Source organism: Hemitrygon akajei, chromosome 5 (genome assembly GCF_048418815.1).
Source record: "Hemitrygon akajei chromosome 5, sHemAka1.3, whole genome shotgun sequence".
NCBI classification, from domain to species: domain Eukaryota; kingdom Metazoa; phylum Chordata; class Chondrichthyes; order Myliobatiformes; family Dasyatidae; genus Hemitrygon; species Hemitrygon akajei.
Window position 1 is genome coordinate 5,011,678 of NC_133128.1, and position 19,369 is coordinate 5,031,046.

Consider the following 19,369-nt stretch of genomic DNA (forward strand, 5'->3'; position numbering starts at 1 on the left):
TGGATGCCGGAGCAGGAATGATGGGCTGAATGGCCTAATTCTGCTTCTCTGTCTAATACATTAAAAATACAAAAAAATATTACAAGAAGAAAAAAATATAAGAGATTTTAACACTCAGTGGTGATCTTATTAGGTACCTCCTGTACCTAATTTAAACTTGTTTAATGTCAGTTTCAGTACTCAGGTGTAGAGGAGAACAAAATAATTGTTTCTCTGGATCTAATGCAGCACAAAAAATAAAATAAAGGGCAGAATGGTAATAGAAAGACACAATAAACATAAATACATAAGAAAGCTTATGCACATTGATCATATGTCCATAAAATGATGCGAGGCACAGGAGTGTTTATACATAAGGTGACTGACAGGAAATGATAAAGTAGTGGTGGTTGGGGGTATAGAGGGGTGGGTTAGTGAGTGGCCTCTTTATTTGGTACCCCTGTATGCCTGCTCGTTACTGCAAATACTTAAAAATCTATTGGAAGCTCGTTTCACACTCTTGCCACTCTCTGAACATAGAAACATAGAAAATAAGTGCAGGAGTAGGCCATTCGGCCCTTCGAGCCTGCACCGCCATTCAGTATGATCATGGCTGATCATCCAACTCAGAACCCTGTACCTGCCTTCTCTCCATACCCCCGATCCCTTTAGTCACAAGGGCCATATTTAACCTCCTCTTAAATATAGCCGATGAACTGGCCTCAACTGTTTCCTGTGGCAGAGAATTCCACAGATTCACCGCTCCCTGTGTGAAGAAGTTTCTCCTCATCTCGGTCCTAAAAGGCTTCTCCTTTATCCTTAAACTGTGACCCCTCGTTCTGGACTTCCCCAACATCGGAAACAATCTTCCTCCATCTAGCCTGTCCAATCCCTTTAGAATTTTATATGTTTCAGTAAGATCCCCCCTCAATCTTCTAAATTCCAGTGAGTAGAAGCCTAGTCGATCCAGTCTTTCTTCATGTGAAAGTTCTGCCATCCCAGGAATCAATCTGGTGAACGAAGTTACCCCTCATGTTCCCCTTAAACATTTTACCTTTCACCCTTAACTCTAGTTGTAGTCTTACCCAACCTCAGTGGAAAAAACCTATTTGCATTTACCCTGTGTCTATACCCCTCTTAATTTTGTATCCTCTATCAAATCTCCTCATATTCACCTACAATCCAGGGAATAAAGTCCTAATCTGTTCACCCTATCTCTGTAACTCAGGTCCTCAAGTCCCTGGAACATCCTTGTAAATTTTCTCTGCACTCTCAAGTTTATTGATAGGTTTTATGACCAGAACTGCACACAATACTCCAAATTCAGCTTCACCAAAGTCTGATAAAATCCCAACTCCTGTACTCAGTGCCCTGACTTATGAAGGTCAATGTACCAACATTGCTCTCTACGACCTTTGTACCCACGTCGCCGCTTTCAAGGATTTATGGATCATTACTCCTATGCATTTGCCTCAATACTGTTTACTGAATTTAATGTGTGCAAAAAGTCTGCAGGATTAGGTCAAGTTCAATGTAAATTTATTACCAAAGTATGTGCAGTATATGTCACCATACTACCCTGAGATTCATTTTCTGTGGGCATTCACAGTAGTTGCTACTATAGCTCAGAGTGTCAGCGTTCAGAATTGAATTCTGGTGCTGTCTGTAAGGGGTGTGTACGTTCTCCCTGTGACTGTGTGGGATTCTGGGTGCTCGCATTTCCATCCACCCTCCAAAGATGTACTGATTGGCAGGTTAATTGATCATTATAAGTTATTCTGTGATTAGGCTCGGGTTAAATAGGTGGATTGCTGGTTGGCATGGCTCTTTGTGCAAAGAGTCCTGTTCTACGCTGTATCTCTAAATAAAATAAAATTAACGAAAATACAGGGGAACACAATAGAGTCAAAGAAAAAACTACACACAAAGATGGATAACGTGCTTAAGAAGACAAACTTTGCCATTTCAAAAATCAAATAATAAAAAATAAATAAATAATTAATAAACAGTATCAAGAACACGAGTGACTGATTGTGTTGAAGGGTTTGTGATAGGGCACTGTGTCAATGCCCTCCTGTCCTCCCTTCCCTTGACCTTAGTGATACCTTCTCTTTTGCTGCCAGTGGAATAATCGGAGAACGTTTATCCATTCGCTTGTACCTCACGGTTGGGATGCTGGCCAGTGGTTTGTTCACGACACTGTTTGGCATGGGATACTTCTGGAACATTCACAACTTGCAGTACTACATCTTTATTCAGGTGAGCGAGCAAATTGTCCACTTAATTCAAGTCAAGAACGTTATGTTTAGGGAAGGTTGTTCATTTCATTTGGTAATTAGTTTATTACTGCGACATCAGCTGTGATGCACGACTCAGTGTAAATTGATAAATTAGTTTATTATTGCCACATCGACTGATGTTCAGTGAAAAACTAGTTTAGCGTGCCTTCCATACAGATGATTTCATTACAACAGTGCACTGAGGTAGTACACGGGAAAACAATAACAGAATGCAGAATAAAGTTTTATGGTTAGAGAGTAAGTGCATTGCAGGTAGACAGTATGTCTCTAGGCCTGTATTTGCTGGAGTTTAGGAGAGTGAGGGAGGGGGCCTCATTGAAACCTATCGGATGTTGAAAGGCCTAGATAGGGTGGATGTGGAGAGGATGTTTTCTATCATGGGAGAGTCTAGGACCAGAGGACAGAGATAGAGTGGACGTGGAGAGGATGTTTCCTATAGTGGGGGAGTCTAGGACCAGAGGGCACAGATAGAGTGGATGTGGAGAGGATGTTTCCTATAGTGGGGGAGTCGAGGACCAGAGGGCACAGATAGAGTGGATGTGGAGAGGATGTTTCCTATACTGAGGGAGTCTACGACAAGAGGACACAGATAGAGTGGATGTGGAGAGGATGTTTCCTATCGTGGGGAAGTCTAGGACCAGAGGGCACAGATAGAATGGATGTGGAGAGGATGCTTCCTGTGGTGGGGGAGTCTAGGACCAGAGGGTACAGATAGAGTGGATGTGGAGAGGATGTTTCCTATAGTGGGGGAGTCTAGGACCAGAGGGCACAGATAGAGTGGATGTGGAGAGGATGTTTCCTATAGTGGGGAGTCTAGGACCAGAGGACACAGATAGAGTGGATGTGGAGAGGATGTTTCCTATAGTGGGGGAGTCTAGGACCAGAGGACACAGATAGAGTGGATGTGGAGAGGTTGTTTCCTGTGGTGGGGGAGTCTAGGACCAGAGGACACAGATAGAGTGGATGTGGAGAGAATGTTTCCTATTGTGGGGGAGTCTAGGACCAGAGGACGTGGTTTCAGAATGGAATAGAGATAAGGATGAGTTTATTTAGTCTGAAGGAATTCGATGCCAAGATGGCTGTAGAACACAGCCTCAGAATACAAGGATGCAGGGGCCATTTATAAGGTCAAGTGGTCATCTTATTGTATTAGGGGAATATTCACTAGTCTTATAATGGTCTGATAACAATGGGAGAGAAACTGTCCTTGAGCTTGGTGGCACATGCCTTCAGGCTTTTGTATCTTCTGCCCAGTGTGGGTGGAAGAAAATTGTGCAGGGGCAAGTGAGAGAATTAACGTAGAACAGCACACTTAGGGACAGGCTCTTTGGCCCATGATGTCCAATTAAACTAACTGAGTTCAACTTCCATTGTCATTCAGTCATACACATGTATACTGCCAAATGAAACCTTTCTCCAGACCGACATGCACATATAGCTGACACACACACACATAAAGTAATACTACCATGAATAATTTAACAACTAATAAAGTATATTCCAGAAGAATGGCATTCAGCACGAGGTGTATTTTCGACACAAGTCAAAAAGTAAAACGGTATAATGCTACTGGCGATTCACACGTGATGAGACCTGGCTGGTGGCAGGGTGTTCAGTAGCCTCACAGTCTGGGGGAAGAAGCTGTTTCCCATCCTAACAGTCTTTGTCCTAATGCTACAGAACCTCCTGCCTGGTGGTAGGGGGTCAAAGAGACTGTTGAACGGATGGGAGAGATTGACAATTCTAAGGGCCCTGTGTACACAGTGCTCTTGATATAATATCTCAAATGGGTGGAAGAGAGACCCCAATGATCCTCTCAGCAGTCCTCACAATGCTTTGTAGGGACTTACAGCCAGATGCCTTGCAATTCCGGTACCAGATGGTGAGGCAGGAGATCCCTGTACATCATCCATAGCCTCATTCCCTGACATTTTAAGTGCCTGTACAATTGGCTCTTAAACACCACAATCACATCTGCTTGCACCGGCACCCCTGCAGCCTATTCCATAATAAATCTACTTTGAACTTTAGAGTAGATGGTCAGAATCCTTTTTCATCCTGGTAGAAATGTCAAATACACCATTCTCTGTAAAAACAACTTACGCTGCACACTTCCATTAAACTTCTCTTTATTGTATTACTGCTATGCCCTCTTGTATTTAACATTTCTACCAGGATGAAAAAGGATTCTGACTGTCTACTCTAAAGTTCAAGGTACATTTATTATCAAAGTATGTATGCAGTATGCAACCTTCAGATTTGTTTCCTAACAGGCAGCCACGAAACAGAGAAACCCAATAGAATCCATTAAAAAAATCTGCTAAACTCCCCAATGTGCAGAGAACGGAAAATAAATCATGAAACAATAAATGCAAGCAAACAACGTTCTGAACTGAAGTTCTCAAAGAGAGTCCAGCGCAGAGCCGTGCAGTGAGCTGAATCAGTCTGATTCTCTCCGCGGGTCCCGACACTCTGACCTTTTCAATCTGGCCTAGTGCCTAAATTGTCTTCCAGGCATCTGATTCAGTTGCGTCAATACACTCTGGGGGTTGCACCCCGCTGCCTCGATTTGGCCTCTACCCAACCTTTCTGATTCCTTATGGCGCTTAAATCAATTGGACCTCGGGTCTTGCTTGCTCTTGGTGATGGGCCTGCTTCTGGGCATCAGTTCTGCCACATTGAATTACTTCCAAGTCCAAAGGGAAGTTACAGACTATTGCTTGTGATGATTATTTACCAGAAAAGTGCCAACTTGCCCTCAAATTTACCTGGTCCATTCTGACACCTCCCTCCCCTTTCTCGATCTCTCTGTCTCTATCTCAAGGGACAGCTTATCTACTGATATCTTTTATAAACCCACTGATTCTCACAGCTACCTGGACTATACCTCTTCCTACCCTGTTACTTGTAAAAATGCCACCCCTTCTCTCAATTGTTCTGTTTCCGCCACATCTGCTCTGAGGATGAGGCTTTTCATTCCAGAACTAAGGAGATGTCCTCCTTCAAAGAAAGGGGTTTCCCTTTCTCCACCATTACTGCTACCCTTACTAGCATTTCTTCCATTTTGCACACGTCTGACCTCTCTATCCCCCCATTACCCCATCAGGGGTAGGATTCCTCTTGTCCTCACCTACCACCTCCATGTCTGGCACATAATCCCCTGTAACTTCCACCATTTCCAACTGGATCCCACCACCAAACACATCTCCCCCTCCACCCCACTACTTGCTTTCTGCAGGGATTGCTCCTACATGACTCCCTTGTCCATTCATCCTTTCCCACTGATCTCTCTCCTGGCACTTATCCTTTGCAGCAGAACAAGTGCTCTATCTGCCCCTACTTCTCTTCCCTCACTACCATTGAGGGCCACAAACTGTCCTTCCAGGTGAGGCGATACTTCACCTGTGAGTCTGTTGGGGCCATCTACTGTATCCAGTGTTCCCGGTGTGGCCTCCTGTAGGTCAGTGAGAACCGATGTAGATTGGGAGACCACTTTGCCGAGCACCTACGCTCTATCTGCCAAAAAATACAGGATCTCTCAGTGGCCACCCATTTCAATTCCACTTTCTGTTCCCATTCTGACATGACAGTCCATGTCCTCCTCCACTGTCATGATGAGGCCACACTCAGGTTGGAGGAGCAACATCTGGGTAGCCTCCAACATGATGGCATGATCGTCGAATTCTCAAGCTTCCAATAGCTGCCTCCCCCTTGCCATTCCTGTTTCCCTTTCTCACCTTATCACCTTACCTGTTCATTACCTCCCTCTGGTAGTCCTCCCCCCTTCCTTTTCTTCCATGGCCTTCTGTTCTCTCCTATCAGATTCCCTTCTCCAGCACTTTATCTTTTTCACCAATCAACTTCCCAGCTCTTTACTTCACTCCTCTTCTGTCTCCCATTTCACCTTTCACCTACTACCTTGTGTTTCTTCGTCCCCTTACCCCACCTTCTTACTCTGACTTCTCATCTCTTTTCTTCAGTCCTGATGGCCCAAAATGTCAACTGTTTACTCCTTTCCATAGAAGCTGCCTGGCCTGTTGTGTTCCTCCACCATTTCGTGTGTGTTGCTTGCATTTCCACATCTGCAGAGTTACTCTTGTTTGTGATTTAAAAAGAAGTATTTCGTTGTTTTCCTTGTTTCATCAGTCACCAGCCAGAAGTCACTGAGATTCACCAGCACCATCTTAAACCAGCTTCTATTTATGACTTATAATTTTATAAATTTCCTCATCTTCAGACGCTGTACAGAAAATAAAAGGGTGAATGATATGGGATAGCTGACCAGACAAGAAGATACAGCAAGTGAGAGCAAGGGAGTGGAATATAAATTAAAATAAAATTAAGAAATGAGGATTTAAGCAGAGCACACATCTTAGTTTGTGGAGAGGGTCCTGAGGAGGGTCACGAGAATGATTCTGGGAATGAAAGGGTTAATGCATGAATTGATCTGTATGGGTGGCAGGCAAAACAAAGTTTGTTTTTAACTGTATTTCAGTACATGTGACAATAATAAACCAATTTACCAATTTATAATTTCTCCATTGTCTCTCACCATCTTGTTTCCCTTCCTCCTGTTCTCCCTCTTCACCCCACCCGTCCCCCTCACACTCTTACAAACCCTTTGCATGGGCTGGCTGCTTCCTGACCCATGAGCTCTCCTCACTGCTCCCTTCCCCGCACCCAAAACTAGGATATCATTATGTCCTTTTAATTTGGACAGACATAATAATAGACTGTTCTTTTTTTGGCTTGTGGCCTCTATTAGAAACACAAGGCTATCTAAAGGATGCATATTTAAATATGATCTTCATAGAACATTTGCTGTTAATTGTTGGAGAGGTTCTCATGTTAGACCAGCTTATTGATTCTAGTCTAATTGTAGTGCTTTCCAATGAGCCTCAAAGTGCATTTGTAGAAGTTAGAACATAAGATATAGGAGCAAAATTAGGCCATTTGGCTGCTCCACCATTGCATCACAGCTGATTTATTAACCCCCTCAATCCCATTCTCCTGATTTCTCCCTGTAACTTTTGACTCCCTGACTTATCCAGAACTTATCAGCCTCTACTTTAAATCTACTCGATGGCTTGGCCTTCACAGCTGAATACAGCAATGAATTCCACAGATTCACCACCGTCTGGCTGAATAAATTCCTACTCATCTCAGTTCTAAATGGATGTTCCTTTGTTCTGAGGCTATGATCTCTGCTCCTAGATGCACCCACTATAGGAAATATCCTCTCCTCATCCTCTCTGTCTTGGCCTTTCAATATTTGATAGGTTTCAATGAGATCCCCTCTCATTCTACCAAACTCCAGTGAGAACAGACCCAGAGCCATCAGACGCTCCTCATATGTTAACCCTTTCATTCCCAGGATCATTCTCCTGAAGCTCCTCTGGACACCCTCCAATGCCAGCATGTCTTTTCTTGGATGAGGGGACCAAAACCTTAGATAAATTGCAACAGGGAAAAGGTTAAAATGTTGTGCCAACAGAACAGAGTGCAGATATATTTTACAGTCTTTTCTGAGCATGGAAGTTCATTAAGGCAACAGTCAAGATGATAAACAGTTTGTAGACATAGTGTGGCCACCCAGGCTGAAGACAATCCTGGAAAGCCTAACTCTCCTTCATACAGGCTTTCTGTTCAAGCTCAGGAACCAAGTTTACTGAGCATACCCAGATAAGGTATAGATGCAAACAAAGGGTTCTAGGCTAATACTTAAAATTGGACAGTTATTTTACTAAATCTTAAGTATTGTTGGTGTTTAACATAGAGATTTTATTGGTTATTAACACCTGAAATACGTATTGACTGGTACTTAAATATGTGAATGATGGGATTCAGAAATGCACAACGTTTCTGTTGGATCAGTATCTGTGTCCAATCATTCATTTCTGTATAAAAACGGCATTTCTTTGTTCAGCCTTCAGAACTGTGTGGGTGACAGGGGCCAGGCTGTTCTCCTCGTGCCCACGTGAATAAAGTGTGATTGAGGAGTAGTACACCACAAATAGCCTTGACATTCGTCTCCTTCCAGGCAGCCACTAAATGAGGAAACCCAATAGAACCCATTAAAAACAGACTGTGAAATACCCAATGTGTGGAAACGGAGCAAATCATGCAAATAATACAAAGTCAACAAATAACACTCAGAACTAAAGTTCACGAAAGTGAGTTCAGAGCCACAAAGCCGGTTCCCGACTGCAGCTGATCCCAGAGACCATTAGCAGGCCACAGCTTCAGTTCCGCACAGCAATGAGTAAACCTCACGGAGTGGCGAGCTGAACACGGGTTTGTCCCTTGCCTCCAGTCTTGCACCCCGACATTTTCAATCTGGCCCTTCACTTAAATCGGCCAAGCATCGACTCAATCCTTGCTCTCTGGCCCAGACTCTGTTACTTCAATTCAGACCCAAAACCCTTCCAGCAATGTCCAAGTATCAGCTCGTTCCTCACTCTCGAGCTCAGGCTCTGCTACCTCGATTTGGCCTGCACCCGACCTTTTAAATCTAGCTCAACGTTTAAATTGGACAAACGTTAGCTTGTTCCTCTCTCGCAGGCTCAGGCCCCACTTCCTCGATCTGGCCTGTACCCATCAAGCCCCAGCACTTTACCTTCGAGACTCTGGTTCACCAAATCCTCCAGAGCCCTGCAGAGATGCCAGGCCATTCAGGCAGTTCAAAGGCACAACTCCAAAAGGGAAGTTACCGACTGTTCATTGCAGTGATCGTTGTCAGTAAGAAAGTGATGACTAGAATATTTGGTAGCTTTATTGTTGTCTCCGTGTCTCACCAGTGCCATTTTAAATGGTTTAAGACAGTTGTCGAGTCCAGTTAATAAACGATGTTGATACTTGTGTTGATTTTAACCTCTGATTGTTTGGTTGACAGATTGTGAATGGTTTAGTGCAGACAACGGGCTGGCCCAGTGTCGTGACCTGCATTGGGAACTGGTATGGAAAGGGAAGGTAAGATACCATCTGATGATATTTCCGAGTTGTGTTTTTCTTGGATGCCTCTGGTTGCATCACGTCTGATCTGGAGGGGCCACTGTGCAGAATCAGAAAGTTGTAAACTCAGCCAGCTCCTTCCTGTGCAGCAGCCCCTCCAGTATCCAGGGTGATGCCTCAAGAAGGCCACCATCATTAAGGACCCCATCACCCAGGTCATGCTCTCTTCTCATCACTACCATTAGCGAGGAGGTACAGGAGCCTGAAGACACATATCCAGGAACAGCTTCTTCCCCTCTGCCATTAGATTTCTGAATGGGCATTGAACCGGTGAACACTACCTCACTGATTTTTCCCTTTCTTTTTGCACAACTTACTTCATTTAATTTTTTTAGTATATATACACTTATATTTCTTTGTTGTTATTATTATATACTGCTGCTGCAAAATAACAAATTTCACACCATATTCTGGTGATATTAAACCTGTAATTCCTGTGCTTTCTGTGACAGGCGAGGCTTGATAATGGGGGTCTGGAATTCTCATACCTCTGTGGGAAACATCCTGGGCTCCCTGATAGCTGGCAACTGGGTGTCCAGCAGCTGGGGATTGTCCTTTGTGGTGCCGGGTGTCATTGTCGCCGTTATGGGAGTGGTCTGCTTCCTCTTCCTAATCGAACGTGAGTACTTGCATAAGATTTTGGGGGTTGCAAATGACGGTTAACTTAGAAAGATTAAGAAGATAAAACACAGTACAGGCCCTTCAGCCTACAATGTTTTGCTGACCTTTTAACCTACTCTCAGATCAATCTATCCCTACCCTCCTTTTGTATCATTCATATGCCAATCTAAAAGTTTCTTAAATGTTCCTAATGTATCTGCCTGCAGCAGCACATTCCATCCACTCACCACCCTCGGTGTGAAAAAACACACCTCTGACATCTCCCCTATACTTTTGTCCAAACACCTTTAAATTATAAGTAAATAAGATATAGGAGCAGAATGAGGCCACTTGCCCATCATGTCTGCTCTACCATTTCATCAAGGCTGATCCATTTCCCTCTCAGCCTCAATCTCCTGCCTTCTCCCCGTATCCCTTCACAGCCCAACAAATCAAGAATCTATAAACTTCTGCCATAAATGTACATAAAATCCACAGCTGCCTGTGGCAACAAATTCCACAGATTCACCACTCTCTGTTTAAAGAAATTCCTCCTCATCTGTGTTCTAAAAGAACACCCCTCTATTCTGAGGCTGTGTCCTTAGGTTTTAGACTCTCCCACAAGAGGAAGTATTCTCTCCACATCCACTCTTTCAAGGCCTTTCACCATTCAATAAGTTTCAGTGAGGTCACCTCTCAATCTTCTGAGTTCTAATGAATACAGGTCCAGAGCCATCAAACGCTCTTCATATGACAAGCTGTTCAATCCTGGAATCATTTTCGTTAAACACCTTTGAACTCTCTCCAGTTTCAGAATGTCCTTTCTAAGATAAGGGGCCCAAAACTGCTTACAGTACTCCAAGTGAGGCCTCACTAGTGCTTTATGAAATTTCAACATTACATCCTTGCTTTTATATTCTAGTCCTCTTGAAATGAATGCCAACATTGCATTTGCCTTCCTCACCACAGATTCAACCTGCAAATTAACCTTTAGGAATCCTGCACAAGGACTCCTAAGTCCCTTTGCACTTTAGTTGTTTCTGTGTGTTCTCTCCATTTAGAAAGTAGTCTTCCCATTCATTTATTCTACCAAAGTGCATGACCATACACTTCCCAACACTGTATTCCATCTGCCATTTCTTTGTCCATTCTCTTAATCTGTCTGAGTCCTTCTGTAGTGCCTCTACTTCCTCAAAACTACCTGCCCCTTTACTTATTTTTGTATTGTCTGTAAATTTTGCAACAATGCCATCAATTTCAACCTCCAAATCATTAACATATAACATAAAAAAGAATCACCCCAACGACGACTCGTTCGGAACACCATTAGTCACTGGCAGCCAACCAAAAATGGCTCCTGTTATTCCCACTGTTTGCCTCCTGCCAAAGAGCCACTGCCTTATCCATGCTAGAATCCTTCCTGAAATACCATGGGCCCATAACTTGTTAAGCAACCTCATGTGTGGCACCTTGTCAAAGAGCTTTTGAAAATCCAAGTACACAACATCAACTGATTCTCCTTTGTCTATTCTACTTGATTTTTCTTCAAAGAATTCCAACAAATTTGTCAGGCAATATTTTCTTTTGAAGAAACTATGCTGACTGTGGCCCATTTTATCATATGCCTCCAAGTACTCTCAAACAACATCCTTAACAATCAACTCCAGTATTTTCTCAACTGTTGAGGTCAGATTAACTGTCTTATAATTTCCTTTCTTCTATCTCTCTCCCTTCTTGAAGAGAGGATTGACATTTGCAGTTTTTCCAGTTTTCTGGAACCATGCCAGACTATTGAAAGATCATTACTAATGCCTCCACAATCTCTTTAGTTACCTCCTTCAGAAATCTGGGATGTATTCAATCTGCTCCAGGTGACTTACCTACCTTCAGACCTTTCAGTTTCCCAAGAACCTTTTCCCTTTTAATGGCACTTCACACACTTCATGACCCCTGACACCTGGAACTTTAACCACACTGCTAGTACCACACAGAGAAGACTGATGCAAAATACTCATTCAGTTCATCTGTCATTACTACCTCTGCCTGATCATTCTCCAGCGGTCCGATATCTACTCTTGCCTCTCTTTTACACTTTATGTATCTGAAGACACTTTTGTTATTCTCTTTAATATTATTGGCTAGCTTACTTTTGTATTCCATTTTTACCTTCTTAATGTCTTTTTTTTTAGCTGTATATTATGCATCCATGTATTAGCCATTTCCACTCTGGGGAAGTTTCTGCCTGTCCGCTTGATTTTTGCCTCTTATCATCTTGTATGCCTCTATCAGGTCACCTCTCACCCTCCTCCTCTCCAAAGAGAAAAACATTAGGTTGCTCAACTTATCTGCAGAAGATATGCCCTATAGTCCAGGCAGCATCCTAGTAAATCTCCTCTGTGCCCTCTCTAAAGTTTCCACATCCTTCCCCTAATGAGACGACCAGAACTGTACACGATACTCCAGTGTGGTTTAAGCAGGGTTTTATGGAGCTGTAACATTACCTCACAGCTCTTGAACTCAGTCCCGTGACAAATGATGGCCAACACGTCATATGCTTTCTTCACAACCCTATCAACTTGTATGACGGATCTACAGACGTGGACCCCAAGATCCCTCTGTTCCTCCAAAGTGTCATGAGCCCTGTATTCTGTCTTCAAATTTGCCCTCCAAAGTGAATCACTTCACACAGTACCTTCTGAGGATGTGCTGGGGCAGTCTACACGAGTTGCTATGCTTCCAGCACTGATGTAGCATGCTCACAACTTACAAACTCTAACCCCTACATCTTTTGAAAGTGGGAGCAAGCACATGCAGTGACAGGGAGAATGTACAGACTCTATATAGGCGGTGGTGAGAATTGAACTCTGATTGCTTGCTCTGTAAAGTGTCACGCTAACCACTATACTGCCTTGCCTTGCCATGTCCAGGACTTTGAAACTATTCCAATAAAGTATCACATCTTCAATTCTGATACCACCAACAATTTATTGTGCAGACCTTGAAATTCAGAAGTCTGTTTCTGCTCAGAATGTTAGTGAGATATTAATGGTGAGGCTCCCAGTGTGTGAGTTATTCTTGTAGCAGATTGGTCTATTTAATATCTAAGCTATCATTTTTATTTAGATTATAGCACAGTAACAGGCCTTTCCGGGCCAATGAACCTGCACTGCCCAGTTACACCCATGTGACATCTTAACCCTAACCTGTATGCCTTTGGAACGTGCAAGGAAACTGGAGCACCCAGAGGAAACCCATAAGGTCACAGGGTTACGACACAGTTCATGCACAAATGCCTGTTTAGTTGGTGTTACAGATATATACTGACCTTCTGCAAACTCCTTACAGACAGCGGAGGGAATTGATCCTGGATCATTGGCACTCTAAACACTATGCTACTGTGCCCTGAGCTTTTGAAAGTACAGATTGAGCACCCCTTATCTGAAATGTTTGGGGCTGGAAATTTTTTGGATTTCTGATTTTGGAATATTTGAATTTATTTAATGAGATACCTTGGGGATGGGACCCAAGTCGAAACATGAAATCTATTTGCATCACATATACATCTCATACATATACTGTGAAGGGAGTTTTATGCCGTATTTGAAATATTTTTTCTACATGAGACTGTAAGGTGTGTATTGAACCATCAGAAAGGTAAGCTATCACTAGCTCGGTCACCCACATGGACAGTCAGAACAGTCAGCGGCTGTTTGGCATTGCCATCATTTCGGACTCGGAATTTATGTGCTACCATTAAAGAGAATTGTCTTTCCTATGCAGAGTCGGACACATTGCCCGGGAAACCTCCCAGCACCATGTGGAATTTTCCATTTCTGGCGTCAAGTCAGCGCTCAAAAAGCTTCTGATTTCAGAGAATTTGGATTTTCAGGACAGGGGCACTCTACCTGTACTACTCAGAACCAATTGTTACAGACGTTAACAGACAGAATGGTGCTGAACTTCAACTCGGGACCTATTATGGAAACTAACAGAACCAGGCTCTCAAAGCAGAATTGGATGGGTAGTGAAACTCCCTCTACACTGTCCCATCACACACTCCCGGGGCAGGGACAGTTAGATACAGAGTGAAGCTCCCTCTACACTGTCCCATCACACACTCCCAGGGCAGGGACAGTTAGATACAGAGTGAAGCTCCCTCTACACTGTTCCATCACACACTCCCAGGGCAGGGACAGTCAGATACAGAGTGAAGCTCCCTCTACACTGTCCCATCACACACTCCCGGGGCAGGGACAGTTAGATACGGAGTGAAGCTCCCTCTATAATGTCCCATCATATACTATAATATCCCTGGGTAGGGATAGCATAGGTTAGATACAGAGTAAAGTTCACTGTGATATTTGTACATGATTTGTAGAGTGAGTGCAGGTATAATCATTGTGCTGCAAACCCCATGTCCTCACATTTGCTCTTTCCTGCAGATCCACGTGATGTGAAGTGTGCTGTGGCCCGAGCCGGAGTGAGTATTTCTGAATGTTGATGTATGACAGAAACCTGAATAAATCAGTCTTTATTCTGGAGGTTCATGCACAGATGCCTGTTTAGTTGGTGTGACAGATATATACAGTACCGAACATGGAATAAAAACACCCCTGAATTTGGCAGATCCTTTCCGGGGCTGTGTTCTGTAATTTTCCCAATTCCCATCCAAAAACATTCTGTGCAGACATTGCAACTTGTAATTACCCCTGTGAAATTGGAACTAGAGTGATACGGTTGTATTGAAATATGGAGTCATGGAGTTCTACAGGACAGTAACATGCCTTTTGACTCATCTAGCCCATGCTGAATTAGTCCCATCGATCTGTACAGCCCTCCATTCCCCTCCTCTCCAATATTCTCTTAATTATTGAAATCAAACCTGAATTCATCACGCACTCATAACTTGTTCCAGCACTTTGAGTGATGGAGTTCCCCCTCATGTTCCCCTTAAACATTTCACCTTTCACCCTCTAGTTCCAATCTCGCCCAATCTGTGGAAAAAGCTTATCCAAATCCCTCATAAATTTGTACACCTTTATCAAATCTTCCCTCACTCTTCTAACCTATTCCTATGGTCCTGATGATCTGCACTACTTCAGCGAAGGTTGTTAACTATTGATACTTCAAAGCAGTTGGTTTTGCTAAGCGGTTGTATTGGAGTTGGTTGATTATTGTCATATGTATCCATGCGGATCATTTCCTAATGTACGTGCATTGAGGTTTTACAAAGGGAAACAATAACAGAATGTAGAATACAGTGTTGCGGTCCCAGATAAAGTGTAGTGCAGATAGACAGTAAGATGCAATGACCTCCCATTTCAATTCAACTTCCCATTCCCTCTCTGACATCTCTGCTCATGGCCTCCTCTACTGCCATAGTGAGTCCAAAGTCAGGTTGGAGGAACATCATCCCCTATTCCGTCTGGGTAGTCTCCAATCTGAGGTATAAACATTAATTTCTCTAACTTATAGTAATTTCTTCTCCCTCTCCTCTCTTTTTCATTCCCCATTCTGATTCCACTCTCTTCCTTTCTCTTCTCTTCATATCCCTATCACCTCCTTCTGGTTCCTCTTCCACTCTCCTCTCCTGTCAGATTCTTTCTTCAGCTCTTCACCTCTTCCACTGATCAGCTCCCAGCTTCTTATTTCATCCCCCCTCCCAACCCACCCATCTTCCCCCTCACCTGGTCTCACCTGCCAGCTCATGTGCCTTCCCATCCCCACCTTCTTGTTCTGGCTTCCTTCCCTTCCCTTTCCAGTCCTGAGGAAGGGTCTCAGCCCAAAACATTGACTGTTTATTCCCCTCCATAGATGCTGCCTGACCTGCTGAGTTCCTCCAGTATTTTGTGTGTGTTCTGGATTTCCAGCATCTGCAGAAGCTCTTGTGTTAAGGAGGTTACGTTAGGCTGAATAAAACTTTGGTCTAGGAGTATTGTGTACAGTTCTGATCACCCCACTACAGGAAGAATGTGGAGGTTATGGAGAAGGTGTAAAGGAGATACTGCCTGGATTAGAGATGCATCCTAGACCTGGTCCACCAACACCCGACACCTTGGGGTGCTGGAAAGTACCATTAATACCTTTGCGAGGCATCAACTTTTGAAGATAAGAATGTCTGGAGTGAGGGAGTCCTTAATGACATTGGTTACACTATCCCCCACGTTCGCTGAAGGGGAAGTAATACAGAGCATTCAGGAACAGGTCCTTTGGCCCATCATGTCTGTGCTGAATCAGTGTGCTCTTTCTGGCCTCAGCACTGACGCCCTAGTTGCACTCATTCAGCTATGTAGGAAGACCATGTACAGTACTGTGCAAAAGTCTAAGTCACATATATATAGCTAGTGTAGACTTTTGCACAGTACTGTAGTAATTCCCTGTATTGCACTGCACTGCTGAAAAAAAAACTAATTTCATGACATATGTGAGTAATGATGAACCTGATTCTGAACTGGGTCTCTATTGTGGACTGAGAGTGGGAAGGGGACAGGGAGAGGGGAATCATGGTTGAGAAAGGGGAAGGGAGAGGGGAGGGAGTGGGAAGCACCAGAGAGACATTCTGTAATGATCAGTAAACCAATTGTTTGGGATCAAATGACCTTTCCTGTGCCACCTGTGTCCCTGGCATTTCTTTCCTGCCACCTGTCCCACACCCCTCCTGTGGGGCTCCATCCTTGCCGTTCCCAACATACTTGGCTCCTGTCAGATTTACAAACTCACTTTCTGCTCCATGTTGACAAATACAGTACTGTGCAAAAGTCTAAGGCATCCTCGTAATACATGTGTAACTAAGGTGTTTGCACAGTACTGTGTATTGGTTCATTATTCTCGTGTGTCCTGAGACACAGTGGAACACTTTGTTTAGCTTGCCATCCAGGCAGATCACTTCATTACCACTGTGCATGGTGCTAGTGCAAGAGAAAAACATAACACGGTGCAGAATGGAGTGCTACAGGTACAGAGAAAGTGCAGTGCAGCCAGACAATAAGGTGCAAGGTCATAACGAGGTAGATTGTGAGGTCAAGAGTCCATCATATTGTACAAGGAGATAGTTCAATAGTCTGACAACAGTGAGGTAGAAGCTGTCCTAGAGCCTAGTGGTATGTGCTTTCAGATTTTTCTATTTTTGCCTGATGGGACAGCTGAGAAGAGAATCAGAATCAGGTTTACTATTACTGGCATATATTGTGAAATGTGTTGTTTTGTGGCAGCAGCACATTGCAGCATATAATTTGTAAAAATGCTATAAATTACTGTAAGAAATACTAGAATTGAATTAAATAAGTATTGCAAAAAGACAAAAAAAACTGAGTAAGTGTTCATGGGTTCATTGTCCATTCAGAATTCTGATGGCAGAGGAGAAGAAGCTGTTCCTGAAATGTTGAGTGTGTGTCTTCAGGCTGCTTCCCCTCCTTCGTGATGGTTGCAATGAGAAGAGGGAATGTCCTGGGGGATGAGGTCCTTAATGATGGATGCTGCCTTTGTGAGGCATCATCTTTTGAAGATAAGAATGTCTCATGAGAGAAAGTCCAGGGTGAGGGAGTCCTTAATGATATTGGTTGCACTCCTGGGACAGCAGGAAATATAGACAGAATTGCAGGAGGAAAGACTGGTTTGTGTAATAGACTGGGCAGTGTTCACAATTCTGCAGTGTTGTGTGGTCTTGCGCTGAGCAGTTGCCACACCCGGCTGTGAATCATCAGGGTAGAATGTTCTCTGTAAAATTCGATGAGCCTCACTCACGTGGCCACGTTAGGGGAGGACAAATGTAGATACGTATTTTGAGGCTGAGTACGTGTGGTTGTTTTTGAAATGCTAGTGTCAGGAGCTGTTTCAGGAGCAACGTCTTTCTGTCTGTTGTGAGGGAGAGAGAGAGAGAGAGAGAAAACAAAGCCCTCAGAATCCATGATCAGAAACGATTGGGATGGACAGCAGTTTTAGAATCACTCTGGATCATGGTGATTTATTGTCCCCATTGTCCTGACACCTTGACTAATCAAGAACCTGTCAACCTTCACTTTAAATATACCCAATGATTTGGCCTCCACAACCATCTGTGACAATAAATTCCACTGATTCACTATCCTCTGGCTTAAGAAATAACTCCTCTCTCTGTTGTAGATGGGCATGCCTATATTCTGAGGCTGTGTCCTCTGGTCCTAGACTCCCCCACTATAGGAAACATCCTCTCCACATCCACTCTATCTGTGTCCTCTGGTCCTAGACTACCCCACCATAGGAAACATCCTCTCCACATCCACTCTATCTGTGTCCTCTGGTCCTAGACTCCCCCACTATAGGAAACATCCTCTCCACATCCACTCTATCTGTGTCCTCTGGTCCTAGACTCCCCCACTATAGGAAACATCCTCTCCACATCCACTCTATCTGTGTCCTCTGGTCCTAGACTACCCCACCATAGGAAACATCCTCTCCACATCCACTCTATCTGTGTCCTCTGGTCCTAGACTCCCCCACTATAGGAAACATCCTCTCCACATCCACTCTATCTGTGTCCTCTGGTCCTAGACTCCCCCACTATAGGAAACATCCTCTCCACATCCACTCTATCTGTGTCCTCTGGTCCTAGACTACCCCACCATAGGAAACATCCTCTCCACATCCACTCTATCTGTGTCCTCTGGTCCTAGACTCCCCCACTATAGGAAACATCCTCTCCACATCCACTCTATCTGTGTCCTCTGGTCCCAGACTCCCCCACTATAGGAAACATCCTCTCCACATCCACTCTATCTGTCCCCTCTGGTCCTAGACTCCCCCACTATAGGAAACATCCTCTCCACATCCACTCTATCTGTGTCCTCTGGTCCTAGACTCCCCCACTTTAGGAAACATCCTCTCCACATCCAATCTATCTGTGTCCTCTGGTCCTAGACTCCCCACTATAGGAAACATCCTCTCCACATCCAATCTATCTGTGTCCTCTGGTCCTAGACTCCCCCACTATAGGAAACATCCTCTCCACATCCACTCTATCTGTGTCCTCTGGTCCTAGACTCCCCCACTATAGGAAACATCCTCTCCACATCCACTCTATCTGTGTCCTCTGGTCCTAGACTCCCCCACTTTAGGAAACATCCTCTCCACATCCAATCTATCTGTGTCCTCTGGTCCTAGACTCCCCACTATAGGAAACATCCTCCCCACATCCAATCTATCTGTGTCCTCTGGTCCTAGACTCCCCCACTATAGGAAACATCCTCTCCACATCCAATCTATCTGTGTCCTCTGGTCCTAGACTCCCCCACTATAGGAAACATCCTCTCCACATCCAATCTATCTAAGCCTTGCAATATTCAGTAGGTTTCAATGAGATTCCCCCCTCATTCTTCTAAACTCCAGCTAGTACAGGCCCAGAGCTGTCAAACACTACTCATACATTAATCCTGTCAAGTGAGTTAACCCATGAAGTTTTACCGTTACACAGAAAGTTCAATGCAGGTAGACAATAAGGTACA

The 19,369-nt window shown here is 43.9% G+C and overlaps 1 protein-coding gene across 2 annotated transcripts in view; it reads left to right on the plus strand.

The window, feature by feature from the left end:
- LOC140727457 (glucose-6-phosphate exchanger SLC37A1-like) overlaps nucleotides 1–19,369 on the plus strand; it is a 103,987-nt gene that overhangs the window by 40,097 nt on the left and 44,521 nt on the right. For both annotated transcript variants that reach the window (XM_073044763.1, XM_073044764.1), the window contains 4 exons: nucleotides 2,103–2,238; nucleotides 9,172–9,248; nucleotides 9,743–9,909; nucleotides 14,333–14,370. In XM_073044763.1, coding sequence (XP_072900864.1) covers nucleotides 2,103–2,238; nucleotides 9,172–9,248; nucleotides 9,743–9,909; nucleotides 14,333–14,370 — 418 coding nt within the window. The remainder of the gene's footprint in view (nucleotides 1–2,102; nucleotides 2,239–9,171; nucleotides 9,249–9,742; nucleotides 9,910–14,332; nucleotides 14,371–19,369) is intronic.